We start from the raw sequence: 18,656 nt of genomic DNA, 5'->3' as shown, positions 1-18,656 counted from the left end.
GAATACCTGGATGAGGAAGGGAAGAAGGGAGGATTCTCCTGACTTGCCCTCCATGGGGACCCTGGTGACCCTGCTTTGCGTGGCAGGTTGGGCTGAAGACCTCCAGAAGCCCCTCCACCACTTGTGTGTGTGTGAATTTCCTGCTAAAAGGGTTTGCTATTCCTTGGACTATTAGAACATTTATTCCCCCAATTCCTTTCCCAGTTCTGCCCCTGTGATGGCAAGTTCAGGAGCCACATGCTTTTGGAATGAATTCTCTCCAGCAGAAGCTGAGGAAAGCAAGGGATGGCAGCACTGGGGCTCTTTAATAAACAACATTTGCTCTTAAAGGAGTAAAAATTCTCAAGTCTGGGATACTCCTGGACTTGCTGGAGCTCTGGAAAATTGGTGTTTCACAGTGTGTGAGGTTTTTGTTCGGAGGTTCTTGGCAAGGTGGCCTCATCAGGCTGGTACCCACGCTGTGTCAAGTGTCTGGAAAACTTCCCAGTGGGCCCAGCCTGCAGCTTCTTGAGGCTGTAACTACAAACGCTGGAAAATCTTAAAAACATGGCAAAGCAGCCCAAAGCTGGTCCTGGCTGTGGCCCCACTTGAATCAAGGCAGGCTTTGGTGTAGATTACAGCCTTTAAAGCAGCTGCTAATGCCACAAGCCCAGCGACTTGGCCTGGGCAGCGGAGGGTTTGGCTGTGTTTGAGCTCTTTGTTCAGTGGGGTTTGCAGTCCCCATTTGCATGTGCCACCCAGCCTGCAGGGCTTTGTTCCCACACAGAGGAGCTGCTCCAGAGGATCCTGGCACCCCCCATGCCGCTGCCAGAGCAGCTTTGGGGTCACACGATGCCAAGGGCGTCCCCACCTCCTGGCCCCCTCTGCACGTGGAAAACTCATCTGCTCCAGATCATGGGATGTCCCCAGCAAAGGCTGCTGGGAAGCAGGAACACGGTGGGAGCCAGACCCCCCCACCTCCAACCTGCCCCCCAGATTTTCCATAAAATGATACTTTCCCAAAAGGTGCCAATTAACTGCAATGATAACTGTCCTTAGGAACAACCTGACTTCAAAATTTCTAACACGGAAAGCTTAGAGCCATAGTCCTTGAAAGAGTGATGTCTGCTGCAGAGCATCCATAGAATCCCAGGATGGTTTGGTTGGAAGGGACTTTTCCACCCCCTGCCATGGCAGGGACACCTCCCACTGTCCCAGGCTGCTCCAAGCCCTGTCCAACCTGGCCTTGGACACTGCCAGGGATCCAGGGGCAGCCACAGCTTCTCTGGGCACCCTGTGCCAGGGCCTCCCCACCCTCACAGGGAACAATTTCTTCCCAATATCCAACCTAACCCTGCCCTCTGGCACTGGGAAGCCATTCCCTGTGTCCTGTCCCTCCATGCCTTGTCCCCAGTCCCTCTGCAGCTCTCCTGGAGCCCCTTTAGGCCCTGCAAGGGGCTCTGAGCTCTCCCCGGAGCCTTCTCTTCTCCAGGCTGAACCTCCCCCACTCTCCCAGCCTGGCTGTGGAGGGGCTCCAGCCCTTGGAGCATCACTGAGTCTTGCTAATTTGTGACTGAACTTTTTCCCTTGCTCTCTTGCATGGCAAACTCCACCAGTTCCCTGTGTGTAGGGGAAGATTTTGGAAATACCGTTTTTCTGCCTTTGGAAGAGCATTTCCTGCCCAGCCCCAGTGATGCAGCTGCCTCCTGCATCCCTGCCAGGGCAGGGATGGCCACGGACCAGGCTGAGGAGGCCCAGGCACAGTAAGCATCCTCCTGCCTGCACAGGGTCACAGAGAGACTCATCCCTTCCCACAGGGACCCCACTAACCCCCAGGGACCCCAAGAAGGATGAGGGACACCCGGCCAGGAGGCTGCAGTAACCCCTCTGCTACAACCTCCAGCCTCCCCACCTGCCCCAGGGCACTGCCCCAGGGCTGTGTTTGCCAAGGGCAGCAGGAGAGATAAACCAACACAGGAGGAAAAGGTGAGTCCTGGAGCCTCCCCATCAGCTCCCAGCACAGCACAGAGGAGGGATGGTGGCACACTGGGGGAGCCCCTGCTTCAGCAGAAGGGACTTTCCACCCCATCCATCATGGACAGACTGTTGTTTTCTGACCAAAGTCAGCTCCAGATGCACAGAACAGGTTTCTGAAGCCCCAGGCAGGTGTGGGAAAAATGATCCTCAAACTCATGGTGTAATTTATGCAACGGGGAAGCCTGGGAGTCAGCAGCAGGAGGAGCCCACAGAGATGGTGGCGGGCAGGGAAGGGCATCTGCTCGGGAAGCTCCAGCAGTGCAGCCCATCCCCTGCTCTGCCAACAACCCCCCAACTGCCCACCACAGGAGCGGGAAGAGGCTCCTGAAGAGCCAGCAGCTGTCAAAGCTCCTTCCATCTGCTGCAGACGGTCTCGAGTGGCAGAGGAGAAGGGATTTGGGCATGGCAGGATCCCTCCTGGGCACTCACTGCCGGCTCCTGCAGGCTGGGGGGATGCAGTGAAGGCAACAGGTTGGGACAACAAGAGAGGGAAGGAGGGCAGCAAATGCCAAGCCACATCACATTTTGGTGACAGTCAGGGTGAAGATGGAGCTGTGGGTGAATGGAAGAGAAGACAGATGATGGAACCAGGATGGTGACACGGGTCCATGGAAGGCAAGGTCTGGATGTTAGCTGGGGCAGGAGAAGCAGCCCTGGGGATGTCAAGGTTTCAGGAGGTTTGGAGCCTGGGACCAGCCCAAATTATCAAGAAACACATCCAGTGAAGTCCCCGAAAGATGAAACCTGGGATTTCAGTGACCTCAGGACAGCAGCCCAGCTTGTTCTGTCACACATGCAAACAGGCTTTGTGCTGGCTCCTCCCTGTGTGAGATGGCTCCAAAGCTCAGGAAATTTCTGCTTTTCCCCTTTTTGTGTCAGTTTTCTGCACAAGAAGTACCCTACCAGGTCTTGAAACATCAAGAAGTATGAGACTGCTTCTCATGGACCTCAGTCACCTCAGTTCAGCTGATGCTTCCCCACTCGGGTTGTTGTGGTCCCCCATTTAAGCAGTTCCTGGACAGACTTCACAGAACCACTTCCAGCTTGCAGTTCTCCAAATCAAATGTTCCACTGGTGTCCTGACAGACAGAGTCTCCTGTATTTCCTTAGAAGATCAGTGATTTCATTAGGGAAAAAAGCAGTGAGCTACACAGGCTCATGTACAAGGACCCGATGGGCTGCCTGTCCCTTGATGGCTTCCCAGAAAGGTGTTTTAGCTAAAGACAGGACAGAATTGGAGGAAAATTCCCATCCCTAGAAGTGTCCCAGGCTGGGCTGGACAAGGCTTGGAGCAACCTGCTCTAGTGGAAGGTTGGCAGGGGGTGGAATGAGCTGGGCTTTAAGGCCCCTTCCAGCCCAAACCATTCTGGGATTCTAATGGGTATTCAGGCTGATCTAAAACACCTCTGTGCTAGAACCTTTGAAACTTAGTCGAACAAGGAGCAGTGGCCATAAATCATAACTTGGGAGGGTCAGGTTGGATATCAGAAGAAGTTCCTTCCCCAGGAGGGTGGTGCAGATCTGGGACAAGTCAGTGGGACCATGGGGAAAGCTCTGCCTTTGGAGGTAAGCAACAACTGTCTACCCAAAGCCATGACTTCCCTTATGCAGTGCTGGCAGCAGCCCTGCCGAAGGTGGAAGTCACATGAGACATCCGAGATGCTCAAATGTTACAACCCCCTGCCTTTTATTCTGGAAGAAACAAGAAAGTAGAGTGTCAAAATCTTGTTGAAGTTCAAGGTTAGCTCGGATGGGGCTTGGAGCAACCTGTGCTAGTGGAAGGTGTCCCTGCCCACGGCAGGGGGTGGGACTGGGTGATCTTTAAAGTCCCTTCCAACCCAAATCATTCTGGGATTCTATTATAAACACTCAGAGCTTTGAAGCTCTGGAAAGCTCAATCCAGCCCTTTGAGGTAGTTTCTGCACTTTCCCAGGTTCTGGTTTCACTCTTGGCTGCAAAAGGGCCCAGCTGAGCAGCACGTGAGAGAACAGGGGGAGCCACAGCTCCTGCTCGTGTCCGGAGCAGCGTGGGCTCTGCTGTGCCTCCCTCACAAGAAGGGAGCCAGACACATCCTCTGATGCACAGTAAAGTGAGAAGATGAAAGCAAGACTCCCCGTGCCCCAGGCAGTACAACTCTCCTGTCCCTGTCTAGCCGGCAGCATCACTAATGTGACAAGCAAACAGCAGGCAGGGATGGCTGGTGAGAAGGTCTGGTCCTACCCACCTCATCCCTTCACCTCACCTGCCCCCCAACCTCTCCGTGCCCCCTGCTGCCTTTGCCAGCAGAGCTCCGGGGCTGTGGATGCAAGGGAATTGTTTTGATTGAAGGTGAGGGAAAAATCCTCCTTTCTGGTGCTCTGCACATCCCAGGATCTGTCTCACCTGTGCTTCATCGCTCATGGCTGAATTTCTCAAGGTCTGCAACAGGACCAGGCTGGGCTCAGTCCAGTGCTAGGAGACCCCCAGCAGAGCAGGGCCATGGCCTGTGTCCTTGCTTTGGACCATGGTCACCTGTCCTTGAGCTCATGGGCTCCTCCGAGTCCTGTTGGGACAACCCTGCTCAAAGGACCCTGTGTGGCTGGGACACAACCTGGGCTGTGACAGCCACCAAAACTCAAACCCTACTGATGCCTGGCATGAGCCTGGGGCAGACGTGCAGGCTGCACATCTTCCTCCCCAAGGGACCCAGAGAATCATGGAAGATTGGAAAAGACCTCCAAGATCATCAAGTCCAACCTTTGACTGAATGCCACCTCGCCACTAACCCCTATCACCATGTTGTGACATACTGCTGTAAAATGCCACCCAGAGTAACAATGCAAATAATCATAAGTTTTCTGGATCTACAGAGAGTGAGAAATCATCCTGATGGGTTTATCGGGACCTTGGATCGGTTTCCTCCACCACACACTCCTGGTATTCCCTCTGTAAGGGCCATTTATGGCTCTCTGTGGCTCTGTTTGCAGCCAAGAGCCTCTGACATCAGCACTAATCCTCCCTCCTTATCCCCTGTGACAAGAGTTGCTCACAAAAGGGACCCATTCCCAACAGCCTGGATGCTCTCTTTCCCCCACCACTGGGAGGTCTTGAATTTCTCTCTGGATACTCAGAGCCCAAGGCTTCCTCCTCTCTCCTCAGGTCACAGAAGCCAGTTACCAAGAAGTGCCCTTCCCACTGCTATTAACTCAGCCCTGCCCACGGAGCCCTTCCCTTCAGCTCTCCCAGGGCACTCAGCCTGGCCACGGTGTGGATGGAGCCTGAAAATCCTCACAGCACCAAGACTCTCCCCACTCCCCAACCCTTCCCTAAAGAAAGGCCACGAATTAGTAGTCAGGGGCTGCCAGCAAGAGCTGGTGCCTGGCATGGCTCTCAATTAGTCAAGTGTTGTTATCCGGAGCCTCGGGCCAGGCTCAGCTCCTTGACCCTTGGGATGCTGGCATGGCTCTCAGCCACCCTCTTTGCACAGATCCTTTGTTGAGGACTGGCTGGGAAAAGGCTTTTGGTGGCACCCAGGCTCTGTCACGGTCCCTTCAGACAGGACTGTGGCACATGGAGAGTCCTGGATTTCACTCCTGGAGGGATGCTGAGCTTTGGGGGATGAGGTGCTGCTCAGCTGCAGGATGTGAGAGGCAGGAATGCAGGTGAGCTGGAGATGCAGTGTGGAGCTGGAGGTCGAGGATGAGGTGCTGAGAAGGGCAGAGAGAAAACACAGCCCGGGCTCAGAGGCGACAGAAGATATTGCTCAGGAAGGCAGCTGGATCATGTTTACGGGGATCCAGTTTGCTGGAAGGGGTCACAGCCATGGGATGATGATGGTCACCAAACCATCACCCACCCTGTGCCACCCACCTGGCCACACTCAGGACCTTCCTTCCGGCTGCTCTAGAGGGGTTGTTTTCTTACTCTCACAGGAGATTTTTCCTGAGATCCCAAAATGGTTTGGATTGGAAGGGATCTTAAAGCTCTTCACCCACTCCCATGGGCAGGGTCTCCTTCCACTGTCCCAGGCTGCTCCAAGCCCCATCCAACCTGGCCCTGGACACTGCCAGGGATCCAGGGGCAGCCACAGCTTCTCTGGGCACCCTGTGCCAGGGCCTCCCCAACCTCACAGGGAACAATTCCTTCCTGCTCTCTGGCAGTGGGAAGCCATTCCCTGTGTCCTGGCACTCCAGGCCCTTGTACATGTGGGTGCTGAAGAACTGGTGACACCTGAAGGTTTTGGATGCTGCTGGTGACGAGGCATCTCTCCTCAGTCCCACAGTACAGGGGGTCCCCAGCAGTCCCTGTGTGCCCCTGGGGGAACCAGGAGGATTTTCCTTGCTTCCTGCAAGGCTGCAGGACCCCGAGGGGTGGTGGGCACTTTGCTTTGTCCAGCTGTGGCAGGAGCACAACCCCATCAGACGTTGAACGATGGAGCCCCAGCTGGCTGCTCCACCCAGAGCCATGGCAGAGGGAGGCTCATCCTCCCTCTCTGCTCCCTCTCCTCTCCCCCAACACCCTCCATTCTCCTGTCCCAGCTCTGCCTTTGTGTCTGCAGCTTCTGTTACCAACTGCTAATGATCTACATCAAGGCTGCCAGGCGGTGCCGAGTGTAAGCAGAAGAATTCAGAGCCTCTAATTACAGAGGAATTAGCAACCAGACAGTTAGTGTTTAGTGCTAATGAATAGATACATTAAGAGAGACATCACACAGGCTGGGAAGTGTGAGCCCTGATAATAAAGGAGTGTCAAACCAGGAAAACACAAGGAGGAGGATCCAGGGGACTGAAAAGGATTCGCCTGTGCTTCAGCTCACTGGTTTTGCTCAGGTGGGAGCAGCCACGGGTGATACATGAAGGTTCAAGCACAGCAGAGAAATGCAAGTACAAAATATGAGCATCCAATTATTAATCCATAGTGCAGGACCACGGTGGGAGGGTGCAGAGTCCCTTCCCAGCTCGAGGCAGCATTACAGCCACCCCATCTCCATCAGGTAAAGGCAGCTGGTCACCCAGACCTGCTCCCCTCTCCTCCCTGGGGGCAGACCTGGCCCCGCTTGGAGCCAAAGCACGGCTCAGCCTGTGTCAGACCTGCTCTCAGGGCTTCAAAAACACCCTGACCCTGCTTCTGAGCTAACTCCAGATCAGAGGGCACCGTAATGGTTCACCCAGACACATTTGCAGGTTCCCTCTGGAAGCGATGCCCAGGTGATGCCCACCTGCCCCACTGCTGTTTTACTCCACCCAACATCCCCTGCAGCCAGAACACACCGCAGCCTCCAGGCAATTCACCCACAGCTGCCAAATTCAGCCCTGGGGGTCAGGTAGTGTCCAGGGCAGCTTCAGAGGAACCAGAGTCTCTCCTGCTCCCAAGCAGGGCTGTGCCTCACTGGCATCCTTCCACCTCAATCCCATTAAGCCAAGCCCCAGCCCCAGCTGTGCCCAGCTCCAGATGGCTTCCAGGTGGGCTGGGAAGGCAGCCCCTGGCCAGCAGCTCGGTGGGGCTCCCTGCCACCAGCACAGCTGCCAGGGGTCTGCTGGTGACCCTCCTGGGAGCAGCACTGCCAGCCACTCTGACCACCCCTTCCCCCAGCAAAGCCACCCTGCACAGAGCTGGAGATCCTGAATGAAACCCTCCCAGCTCTGTGCTCCAGCTGCTTCACCAAGCGACTCTGCAGTGGCACAGGAACTGGAGCAGATTCCCAGACCATTATCCCAAATATTCATCTCCCAGCTCCTCTTCTGTGCAGCTCTCCTTGGCTTTCTCAGTCTGTCCTGGCTCTCTCTACAGTCCAAGCAGGGGTTGCAGCTCCTATCCACCTCACCTTCCCTCCCCAGGAACCGGGAGTGTGTCTGCAACACTCTTGACGGTGCCTGCATCGATGCTCTGAGGCAACAACCTCAGGCCCAGCCACACACCCAGCACTGGAGAGTGATGCTGTGACACCAGGGGACAGTGCCACGAGCTGTTCTGCTGCCGTGATGGGGAGGCAGCTCTGCCTTGGGGCACGCTCCAGCTTTTTGCTGAAATAAGGGATATTTTCACACCCAGGGCTTGGGATTCACCCAAAAATCGCCAGGCACTTTCAGCGCCGCTGACATTACGGAATAAGCAACACCTCACCCCACCTCTTGTCCCCTTCCAGCCCACAGGGGCTCAGCCAGCACAGCCCAGAGATGCTGCCCACCCCACCCCGGCGTGGGGAGCTCTGCTGAGGGCACCGCTCTGGGCCTTACCGGCCTGGTTGGTGGTGATGTTGACGGAGGCGAACTGCGGGGAGAAGGGGCTCTGGTCGGTGACGCCGTTGACGGCCTGGATCTCGAAGGTGTACTGGGTGTGTGCCAGCAGGTCGCTGATGTAGATGCGGGGCTCGGTGAGGCCCAGCTGGCGCGGGGCGAACTGCACGTTGTCCCCGCAGCGCGTGCAGGCCCCGCGCCCCGCGCCGCAGCTCTTGCAGATGATGTTGTACACCAGGTCCTCCCGGCCCCCGGAGTCCCGCGGAGGGCTCCACTCCAGCATCAGGGACGTCTCGTTCACGCTGGAGATCACGGCCTGGGGGGCGGACGGGATGGCTGGAAAGGGAACAGACAGGAAGGTGTGAGACAGCTGCACCCCCCCTGCTCCCCATCCCTGGGCAGGACTCTGCGTGAGCTGACCCGGGTGCTTCTCTTGGTGTCAGGGATGTGTGCAGCAAGCTGGACATCCAAAGGCAAGAGTGGGAATAAAACCAGTCCTCTTATCCCAGCCTAATTGGATTGTGTGACCGATGCCTTAGGTTTTAACTTTTTTACTTTTCAAATCCTGCACTGCCTGGTGTGTAACTCTGGAGTTTCTTGGAGCCTGTTAATTTCTGCTCTCTCGTGCTGGGTAGACATAACAAAGCCTCTCCAGGCCTGCTCTTCAAGGACACTCAGATGGTCCTGGGCCCAAAAAGTATAAACCAAAAACCTCTGAGAGCGGGGCAAGCTGAGGGGAAACTAAAACCAAATCATTAAACTGAAGCTTTAATTGGAGAATTAACCCTGATATGCAAATGAACCAAACCTATAAAAGTGTGAAGAACTCATGACCTGTTGTCCATCTTGGGGTCCATCTTGGCAATAGCCTCTGCCTCCCCAGGGTGTACCTTTGAGGGCCTTCCAAATAAATAACTACCTTTATTCCCTTAGTCCTGTCTAGTCCCTGTTTTTAGGTGGCCTCTCAAGGCATCACAACAGCCCTGGCAAAATACACCAGTCAGTTTGTGTAGTGTCCCCCAACACCCCACTGGGACAGACACCTTTGTCAAGCATCCCTCGGTGCTTTGACTGATGATCATCTCCTTTCCCCACCACATGGTCCCCTCCCAGTTGCCCAGACCCACATACTGGTGCACGGCATGTCCACGGGATCGGCGTCGGCCCGGTAATATCCATTTCGGCACACGCAGTTTGTGGCCCCTTCCGAGGTTGTCCGGCTGTTGATGGGGCAGTGGACACACCCTTCATCCCCCTGGCTGGCCTTGAATGTCCCCGAGGGGCAGCCTGGAAGAGAAGGAGAGCAGTGTGAGCAACAAGAAGGGGGCTGGGGGGATGCCTGGAGCCCAGCACTGCTGCCAAAACAACCCTTGGGGCTTTGCAGAGCCCAAAGGAAATCCTGACAACTGGAAGTGAACACAGTGGAGAAGGAGCAGCTGGTTGGAAGGCCCTGTGGAGGCACCTGCAGAGATGGGTCCCCATGCAGACACCTCTGTCCCCACTCCCCAGCCATGAGTGCAGAACAGGGGTTGTAGGGATGCAGAGCGGATTTTTAGCCACTGCCACATAAGAAGATGTGAGTGGCTGTACCAGATCAGACGACAGACACCAGAATCCTCCCCTCAACAGCACCTGTCAGGGGGGTTTAGGTTGGATATCAGGAAAGGTTCTTCCCCCAGAGGCTGCTGGGCACTGCCCAGGCTCCCCAGGGAATGGGCACGGCCCCGAGGCTGCCAGAGCTCCAGGAACGTTTGGACAGCATTGCCAGGCACAAGGTGGGATTGCTGGGGTGTCTGTGCAGGGTCAAGGGCTGGATTTGATCCCTGTGGGTCCCTTCCAGCCCAGGATATTCCATGATTCCATGACCACCCAAGGAGCAAGGCATGAACCAGGTGCATGTGTTGCCTACAACACTTCCCCACTCCTTTCCAAGATGCAGCTCCTTGCACTCAACACCCCACGTGGGTGTTTCTCCCACTAAGTTACCCACTCATTTTTGTATTCCCTGCAAATGTCCTGCACCCGTTTGAGCCCCAAAGAGCCCTGTGCTGTAACCACTTGCTGCAGGAAGAAACTGCTGCTCTCTGCTTCGAAGCCAAGCTGCCATTCCTGATGCCATCCCACACCTCCATTGCCAATGGACGCTCAATCACCATCCACCTTGTCCACGACCTCTAGGGTTGTCCAAACCACTGTCATGCTCCACACTGCATAACAACATTCACTGTTTTATTCTCTTCTTTCTTCAGCAGTGCCCACATTATTTTTTAACCATGACAGTACCGAGTGTGAAAGCCCCAAGATCTGTCGTGAGGGACACCGGGCCAACTCCCAGCTCATCTCTGTGCAGGTGTGTGTGAACTGGTCAACTGGAAGACGCCCCTGCCCATGGCAGATGGTCTTTAAGGCACCTCCAAGCCCAAACCATTCTGTTATTCCACCATTCCATGAACCTGGGGTTGTTTTCTCCCATTTGTATCACCTCAAGTCTTTTCAATTCCAACTGCCTTCTCACTCCCTGGTCACGCTGTCTCATAGGGTCCTTTTGCAACTCCCCACAGAGTTTTGTCTTCATGACTTTGTAGACGTGGGACAGGGCTTAGCGGTGGACACGGCAGTGCTGGGTTGATGATCCTAGGGGGCATTTCCAACCTTCATGATTTTATGACTCAATATTACAAATGAATTGCTGGCTCTGCTGAGCAGTAGCAGCAGGCCCTCAACCCCACGTGTGTCCAGCCCCACAGGGTGGGCGAGGGGGCCGTGGAGGTGAGTGGTGCCTACAGCCAGTGGTGGTGAAGGCTGGACCACGCTGTGATCCAGCACTCCCAGATCCAGCACTCACGGATAAAAACAGCCCTGCAAAGCTCTCAGCACCAGAAAGTCCCCTCCAAGCCCAGGGATCACCAGTGCCCAAGGAAAAGCTCGGCTCGGAGCGTTCTTCTGTGGTTACTCCTGTTGTGACTTTCTGCTGCTGTTAATTCTGACACAGCCTGAAGAGCCTGGGGGGAGCCAGGTGGTTCCTGTGCTGAAACAAGTTTAACAAACTTCTCCTTCAGCCGCCTGCCAAGGCTCCCAGGAATGAGGCAGATCAGAAAACAGCCTGGGAAAAGCATTCACTGGGGTTGCTGTGAGCAAGAGCCATTGCTAAAAAGTAGCTATTTTTCATTTGGGAAAAAAGGAAAAAAAGAAGGCTTTTTTTTTTCACTTTTCATCTCCCTTCCTCTGGAATTATCCTGAGTTTCCAATGAGAAAAGCTCTACAGAAAAATTCCATCAGCCTTCCCATTTGCACAGTCCCTCCTTCCTGTAATGGTCAAAGGAGCTGTTGAAAAATGGGATTCTCCTCATGTTCCTGGACGTTTCCATCGATCCCTCACCCGTCCGATTCCATTCCTGACCCAGTTCCCTCGGGACCAGCCCATCTCAGATCGTGTTAAGCTGTTGGGAGAGGTGATGGCTGGGCAGTTCTGCATTCCCCAGCAGCGATGGGGACATGATAACAGGCTTCCTGCACTAGTACCAATATTTGACACACACAAAAAGACCAACACATAAAATTGCTCTCGTCTGGCAGCCTGGGCGAAATGCAGGGTCATCGCTGCAAGGATGGTTTCAGACAGGGGCCTCTTTCACCTTCCTGAGGTTTATTTTAAAAATAGCTACTTTCCTGTAATACTTCTTCTGCATCAAGACAGAGAAACATCCAAAAAGTGCCCAGGCTGAGGAGTTTAGTGACTACTCCAAGGGATAAAAACATTCCCCACATTGGCCCTGGCACAGTGGCTGGAGAGGGATAAAAACTGGGGCTCGGTGGTTGTTCCTCAAAAATACCAAGCTGGGACGCTGAAACTCTTTGCATGAGCCACCAAAACACAGCCAGGAGTTTTGGCAAGTCCCCTCCTCCCCAGTAGGTCCCGCATGGGATAAAACAATCCTGGAAAAATCAGGACTTCTCCAAAGTTAAATATTCTGAAATCATGCGGAAAGACAGGAAAATCACTGAAATTTGATGCAAAGCCCTTTTTTTTACTGATTTATTTTTCTCAAGTAATGACAACCTCCAGAAGTAAAATAAATGAACGTTGTGTTCAAAACTGTTCTGCTCCCTCCAGGTTGTCCCCTGGGTGAGAAAACAGCTTTTCTTTTGGAATCCACCCAATTTCTTGTTTCCAGAGTAAACAGCACATCAAAAGTGAAATCTTCACACAGGGGCTAAACCCCCTTCTGCCTGAACAATGGGAATGTTCTCACCATGTGCTGGAAGCATCACAGAATCACAGAATATGCTCAGCTGGAAAGGGCCCACAAGGATCATCAGTCCCACCCCTGGCCCTGCACAGACACCCCAACAGCCCCACCCTGGGCATCCCTGGCAGCTCTGTCCAAACGCTCCTGGAGCTCTGGAAGCCTCAGGGCCGTGCCCATTCCCTGGGGAGCCTGGGCAGTGCCCAGCAGCCTCTGGGGGAAGAACCTTTTCCTCATGTCCAGCCTGACACAGACATGAGGACACCCCAGCTTTCTGCCCTGGGAGGTGACAGCAGCTTTAGGACATTGCTCCTTTTCCTTAGGCCTGCAGCAAGGACATCCCTAGAAATTCCTGCTTGGAAAGAGGGAATGGAACCAGCGAAAGCACAGAAATTTTTACTTTATCTGAGCATCCCTCATCCCTGGAGGGCAATTACGGTGCTGGTGTCTCTGGCCCCATCACTGCAGCGGTTTCCCACACCCCCAGCACCAATGGGACGCTAACAGGGGCTCACAGGGGACAGATGGACCTTTAATTGCCTCGCTGCTGCACAGATCCCTGGATGGCTGCCTCGCTGGGATACGGCTTCGGAGGCAGCCTGCAGTCCTGGCTGTGGCTCTCTCCAGCAAGGCTGGGAATGCTGAGCAGCACCGGGGGTCCTTGCTTCCCATTCACTCCTTCCCAGGGCATGGAAAGGTGGTCGTGCCTGGGAAGGCACGTGCTTTGGGAATCACAGAACCACAGAACAAACTCAGCTGGAGCAGACCCACAAGGATCATCAAGTCCAGCTCCTGAAGGGAAGAACCCACGGAGGATCCTGCCCTCCCTGCAGAGGACCACGCCAGGATGTGGGAGGCAAGGCCACCTCTGCTGCTGGCACCAAGCTTCCAGCCCTCCTGTCCCAGGGCAGCTCAGCAGGGAAAGGCATCCCACGGCTCAGGAGAAGCCTTTGGCCAAATGTGCAGGAGGGGCCACAGAGGGGTTCCCTGTTCCCTCGTGTCTCACTGCCTCTCTCCAACCAACTGTTTAATTAATCCAGTGTGAGCTGGGCAGGCTCCAAACAGGCTCCTCTGCATCCCAAACTGCCCTGGCCTTCAGAGCCCAGGCCCCTCCTGGAAACAGCTCTGAGCAAACAGCTCCCTCCTGCAATAAAGTTCCTAAAATGGCACCTTCAGCCTGTGCTGAGGGCTCTGAGGAAGGAAGGATTCTCCTCGCCCCCTCTGCCTGGCCCTGCTTCTCCTGGCAGCAAGGATCCCTGCACTCCAGCAAGGCATTTTTAAAGGCTGATAGAAACCAGGCAGTCCTGGCTCTGTCAGGATCTGCCAGGAGCCTTAAATCCCCAGCCTTATCTCCCCACTGGCTCCTTTCTCCCTGCGGGGCCGGGGCTGGGGGCTGGCTCTGCAGCTTCCCTGCTGTTGCAGGACCCAAGGCCAGTCGCCCTGGCCACATCCTGCCCCTCGCCCTCCTCTGTGGGTTCGGGGTCCCTCTTCATGCTTTTGGGATCCCCCCTCCATGCCCTTGGGGTCCCTGTCCCACAGGCACCCTCATCACCCCACAAACCCTACCCCACAGTGCTGCTCCCACTCTGACCTCACATGGAATGAGTCCCACAGATATGCTCTTATGGAGAATAAGGAAAACAATATCCTGGGCCAAGCCAGGAGGAGCATGGCCAGGACATCGGGGAAGGTATCTTCCTTTCCCTTGCCAGGCACTGGGGATGCTGCCATGGCTGGACGAGGGTTGCCCAGTTCAAGGGTGATATGGAGAAGCAGGAGAGTCCAGTGGAGGGTCACCAAGACAGTCATCCCTGGGGCACAGGACATAGGGGAGGTGGGAAGAGCTGGATGGGGTAACTGGGGATACCGGGGTAAGGGGGGATCTAACTGCACCTGCTGACGACAGACCCAAACACTTCTCAGGGTGCCAGACCCTGCAACACAGGACAAGGACCACAAGTTCAGGCAGGACATTAGGAAAACCCCCTTCTCCAAAAGATGGTGCTGGCCTGGGAGAGGGGTGGTCGAGTTCCACCCTTGGGCAGAATTCTACAGCTGCCTTGAGCTCATGCTGGTGGCAGCCCCAGTGCAAATGGGGGCTGGACATGAGACCCCAGACCCTCCCTCACCAGCACTTCTGGCTCTCTACTGTTTGTGGGGTGTGGGGTATTTCATGGAATCATGGAATGACAGGATGGTTTGGACTTGAAGGGACCTTAAAGCTCATCTCCGGTTCAATTCCCTTCCACCATCCCAGGATGCTCCAAGCCCCATCCAACCTGGCCTTGGACACTGCCAGGGATCCAGGGGCAGCCACAGCTTCTCTGGGCACCCTGTGCCAGGGCCTGCCCACCCTCACAGGGGAGAATTCCTTCCCAATCTCCCACCTAAATTTACTCTCTTCCACTTTAAAGCCATTTATGATGTTCTATGCAGAACTATTATGTCCAACCAGCTCTGAATTTCCTCCTTTTTCCTTTCATCAGCCATACCCTGCTTGGAAGATGAGGTGGGTGTTGCAATGACATTGTCACTTTTCCCATATTCTGCTCCATTCTGTCCCTCGCACCTTGACCCTTGTTTTCAGTTCTGCATCCAAACAGGTCTCACTTTGTCTTACTTGTAAATTTGTCCATCCTCTGCTTGTTCCTGTCCCCTGTCCCTCACCTGATGGTGTTTGTCCTCGTAGTGAAAGGGTGGCCTTTGGACAACCCAAAGGAGCAACACTGCCTTTGGATCCACTTCCAACTCTTCCCCAGTGTCCCCAGCCTGGAGGGTGCTGCAGGGACGAGGACTCGGTCTGGCCTTGAGGAGGCAGGAGGTGACACCTGAGCCCTTTGGGTCCTGGAGCTGGCTGCCAGCTTGCAAAGAGCGAGGAATGGGACCTGTAGGTGCCAGCTCTCTGCACTGTCCCCTCCCGGGGCCGCACGGGTCCTCCGGTTTCCTTAGGGATAAATTTAATTGGCAGCCTACGCTGTTACCTCATCCTCAGATAAGCAATTAATGCCACTGCCAGGTGCTGTCACTGCCAACAGCTCTGACAGCATTTGGAGAGCAGGGGAGGGAAATACAGGAGGGAAAACAGGGTTAAATGAGATTAACTGGAGGGGAACCTCCATGATGTGGATTACAGAATTGTCAATAGCGGGAGAGGTCCCAACTCAAATGTTCCTGTTTAACCCCATCATTCTCCATGGGATGGGAATGGAAGCAAGACAGGACAGGCTGCAAAAGCATCCTGGCTCACAGACATGTCCCCACTGACAGGGCCAACACCCTGCACCTCACCAGCAGCTCCAGGACATCACCTGGGTCCCATCACCTGCCCACGGGCACCGCTGCTCCAGCCTCACAGCTGGAGGTGCCAGCACTCCAAACCGCACATTCCCTGCAATGGTGCTCCCCACCAGCCCCCTCACCTGCCCCAGCTCCATCCCAGGCTCCCACAGACACAACTCCCTCAAAAGTGCCCTATGTGTCCACAGCTCATGGTGGTTTAAGAGCTCACATCTCGTTCTCAGCATCATCTCCTGTGTCCCCTGGTCCCCGGGAAGAGGGACAGTACTGGGAGAGCGTGGGGCTGTGACAGGACCTTCGTGCTGGGGTGTCACAGAGGTTTGGAGAGGACAGGACAGGGCAGAGTGATGGCCTGCTCTGGGAGCTCCCCAAAACACACCATGCTGGAAGGTCCTGCAAGGGATAAATACACCCTGACCTCTGGCCAGGCTGTCCTCAGCCCAAAGCTCCACAGACCAAGTGCCAAGGGTCCATCCTTTGGACACCATGGGACAAACCGATGGTGCTCCTCACACACCAAATCCAGGCAGGTACAGTTCCATGCTCTCCTGAGAGCATCCCCAGCCTTGGGCAGGACCAGCCTCATCCCAGCCCCAGCAGCTCCCTCCCAGTGCTGTGCTCCAGCACAGAGCTGAGCTCTCACCTGGGAGAGGCTTCCCCCAAAATTCCCCCCCCCAGGTTCCCGGGGTTCACAAGGTCACCTCCCTTCCAGCACTGCTCCCAAGTTCAGGCATCTGGTGAGCCCAGCACACCTGTGGGCAACACACCTGCGAGTCCCCCCCGTGCTGCTGGGGGGAGGGCACATCCATCAGTGCTGATGGGATTTGGCTGTCAGAGAGAAATGCCTGGAATTTCTTACCTGCCCGGTCAGCCTGGTTCAGCCTCCCCAGCCTGTCACGGGTTCTTAAAGAGAAATGGAAAGTTTTCTGTCCCTGCCTGAGCATGGGGGACTGGGATGTCACCAACATCCTCAGAGTACGGATGGAGAGGACCATAATCCAGCATTTTTATCCTGTCAGGGCTGTCCATACACAAGGGGAGAGGACCTCCCTGTCCCTATTTGGGGTCAGTCTCCTCTCCCAGGTATCAAGCAAAAGAACAAGAGGAAACAACTTCAAATTGTGCCAGGAGAGGTTTAGATTGAATATTAAGGAAAATTTTGTCATGGAAAGAATGGTCAGGTACTTGCACAGGCTGCCCAGTGCAGTGGTGGAGTCACCATCCCCAGAAGCGCTCAAAAACCATGTGGATGTGGCACCTGGGGACGTGGGTTAGTGGTGGCCCTGGCAGTGCTGGGTTAATGGTTGGACTCAACCTTAGAGAGCTTTTCCAACCTTAGTGATTCCATGATTCTCTGGTTCTGTCCCAAGGAGACGTGGATCTGTGTGTCCATCATGCTGCTGTGACCAGGGCTGGATGCAGCCCAAAGGCTCAGCTCACTGCACACTTCCAGAGGCCTCCGTGGGAAGCTGAAACCAGGGGGTGAGTTCAGAGCTCAGGAGCGCAGTGCTGGCGGCAGCAGATGCCTCAAACTCCTGGCTCCTGCAGACACCTGAAGAGCAGCCCAGGATGTAGCTGCTCCAAGGCGAAGCTCAGCAGCTCAGTGCTCTCCTGAAGCAGGACATTCCCCACCCCAGGAATGCCAGGTGCCGCTGGCCCAGGAGCAATCCCAGTGCCAGGCACGGGGGGAGCAGGGCGCTGCCAGCACCTGCACAGTGTCAACCTCCAAACCTTGTCTCGGCAGCTTGGCACACACAGGAGGAACCAGAGCTCCAGGGGCTGGAAAACAGCATTGCCTGGGAGCCCTGGGGTGACTCGCATGGAGCGGGGGAGGACTGGGGCACTGCTTTCATCTCTGGGGTCCCAGCACGGGAAGGACATGGAGCTGCTGGAGTGAGTCCACAGAAAGCCACAGAGAAGCTCTGAGGGCTGGAGCCCCTCTGCTCTGGAGCCAGGCTGGGAGAGCTGGGAAGTGCTCACCTGCACAAGAGAAGGCTCCAGGGAGAGCTCAGAGCCCCTTGCAGGGCCTAAAGGGGCTCCAGGAGAGCTGCAGAGGGACTGGGGACAAGGCATGGAGGGACAGGACACAGGGAATGGCTTCAAATGGACAGAGGGCAGGGTTAGGTGGGATATTGGGAAGGAATTCCTGTCTGTGAGGGTGGGGAGGCCCTGGCACAGGGTGCCCAGAGAAGCTGTGGCTGCCCCTGGATCCCTGGCAGTGCCCAAGGCCAGGCTGGACAGGGCTTGGAGCAAACTGGGACAGTGGAAGGTGTCCCTGCTCACGGCAGGGAGTGGATTGGGACGAGCTTTAAGGTCCTTCCAACCCAAACCATTCTGGGAGTCTATGATTTTATTTTCATATTTCAAATACGCTGCTCAGGCCAGCAGCACGTCCCTTTCCTCTTGATGCAAACACTGAAGCACTGCGGACTCACACTGACTATTCTGAGCCAGCTTTCTCCTAGATGTCTCCCGAAGAATTCAGGACCTTCACATTTTGTTACTTTGTTTGGTCTTGTTTAATTGTTTCCCCAAGCTTGTGCCTGGGAAAGCTCTGCCTCGGGAGAGGGGCAATGTTACCAATACAGGAACACTTCCCAAGGGTTTAACACGGGGAAAGGAACAAACCAAGCAGGCAAGTGGTGACATCAAAGTTGCACTGATGGAAATCCCCTAATCCTATAAACCCTTCCTGCTTTAATTGGTGTTAAAACAAAGATAATCTTATCTCAGCCCTATAAAAGAAGGGATTGGATGTTCTTTCTAAAAGCCTCTCTAGAAGCCCTCGTAAACTTGACAAACATTCCGTGTTTCCAGCCCAAGGAGAACAACTTTAATCCTAAAGGAAACAGGAAAGCAAAAAGGGATCTTTTCCTGGACA

General features: G+C 55.0%; 1 protein-coding gene across 2 annotated transcripts in view; it reads right to left on the bottom strand.

Annotated features, from left to right (window-relative positions):
- EPHB2 (EPH receptor B2) overlaps window positions 1–18,656 on the bottom strand; it is a gene marked incomplete at its 5' end in the record, with an annotated part of 129,835 nt that overhangs the window by 34,654 nt on the left and 76,525 nt on the right. For both annotated transcript variants that reach the window (XM_082295693.1, XM_082295694.1), the window contains 2 exons: window positions 8,232–8,567; window positions 9,363–9,518. In XM_082295693.1, coding sequence (XP_082151819.1) covers window positions 8,232–8,567; window positions 9,363–9,518 — 492 coding nt within the window. The remainder of the gene's footprint in view (window positions 1–8,231; window positions 8,568–9,362; window positions 9,519–18,656) is intronic.

This window comes from Coloeus monedula (assembly GCF_965178545.1).
Source record: "Coloeus monedula genome assembly, chromosome: 22".
Lineage (NCBI taxonomy): Eukaryota > Metazoa > Chordata > Aves > Passeriformes > Corvidae > Coloeus > Coloeus monedula.
The sequence above is the reverse complement of the archived record's forward strand: the minus strand, read 5'-3'. Positions and strand labels throughout refer to the sequence as shown.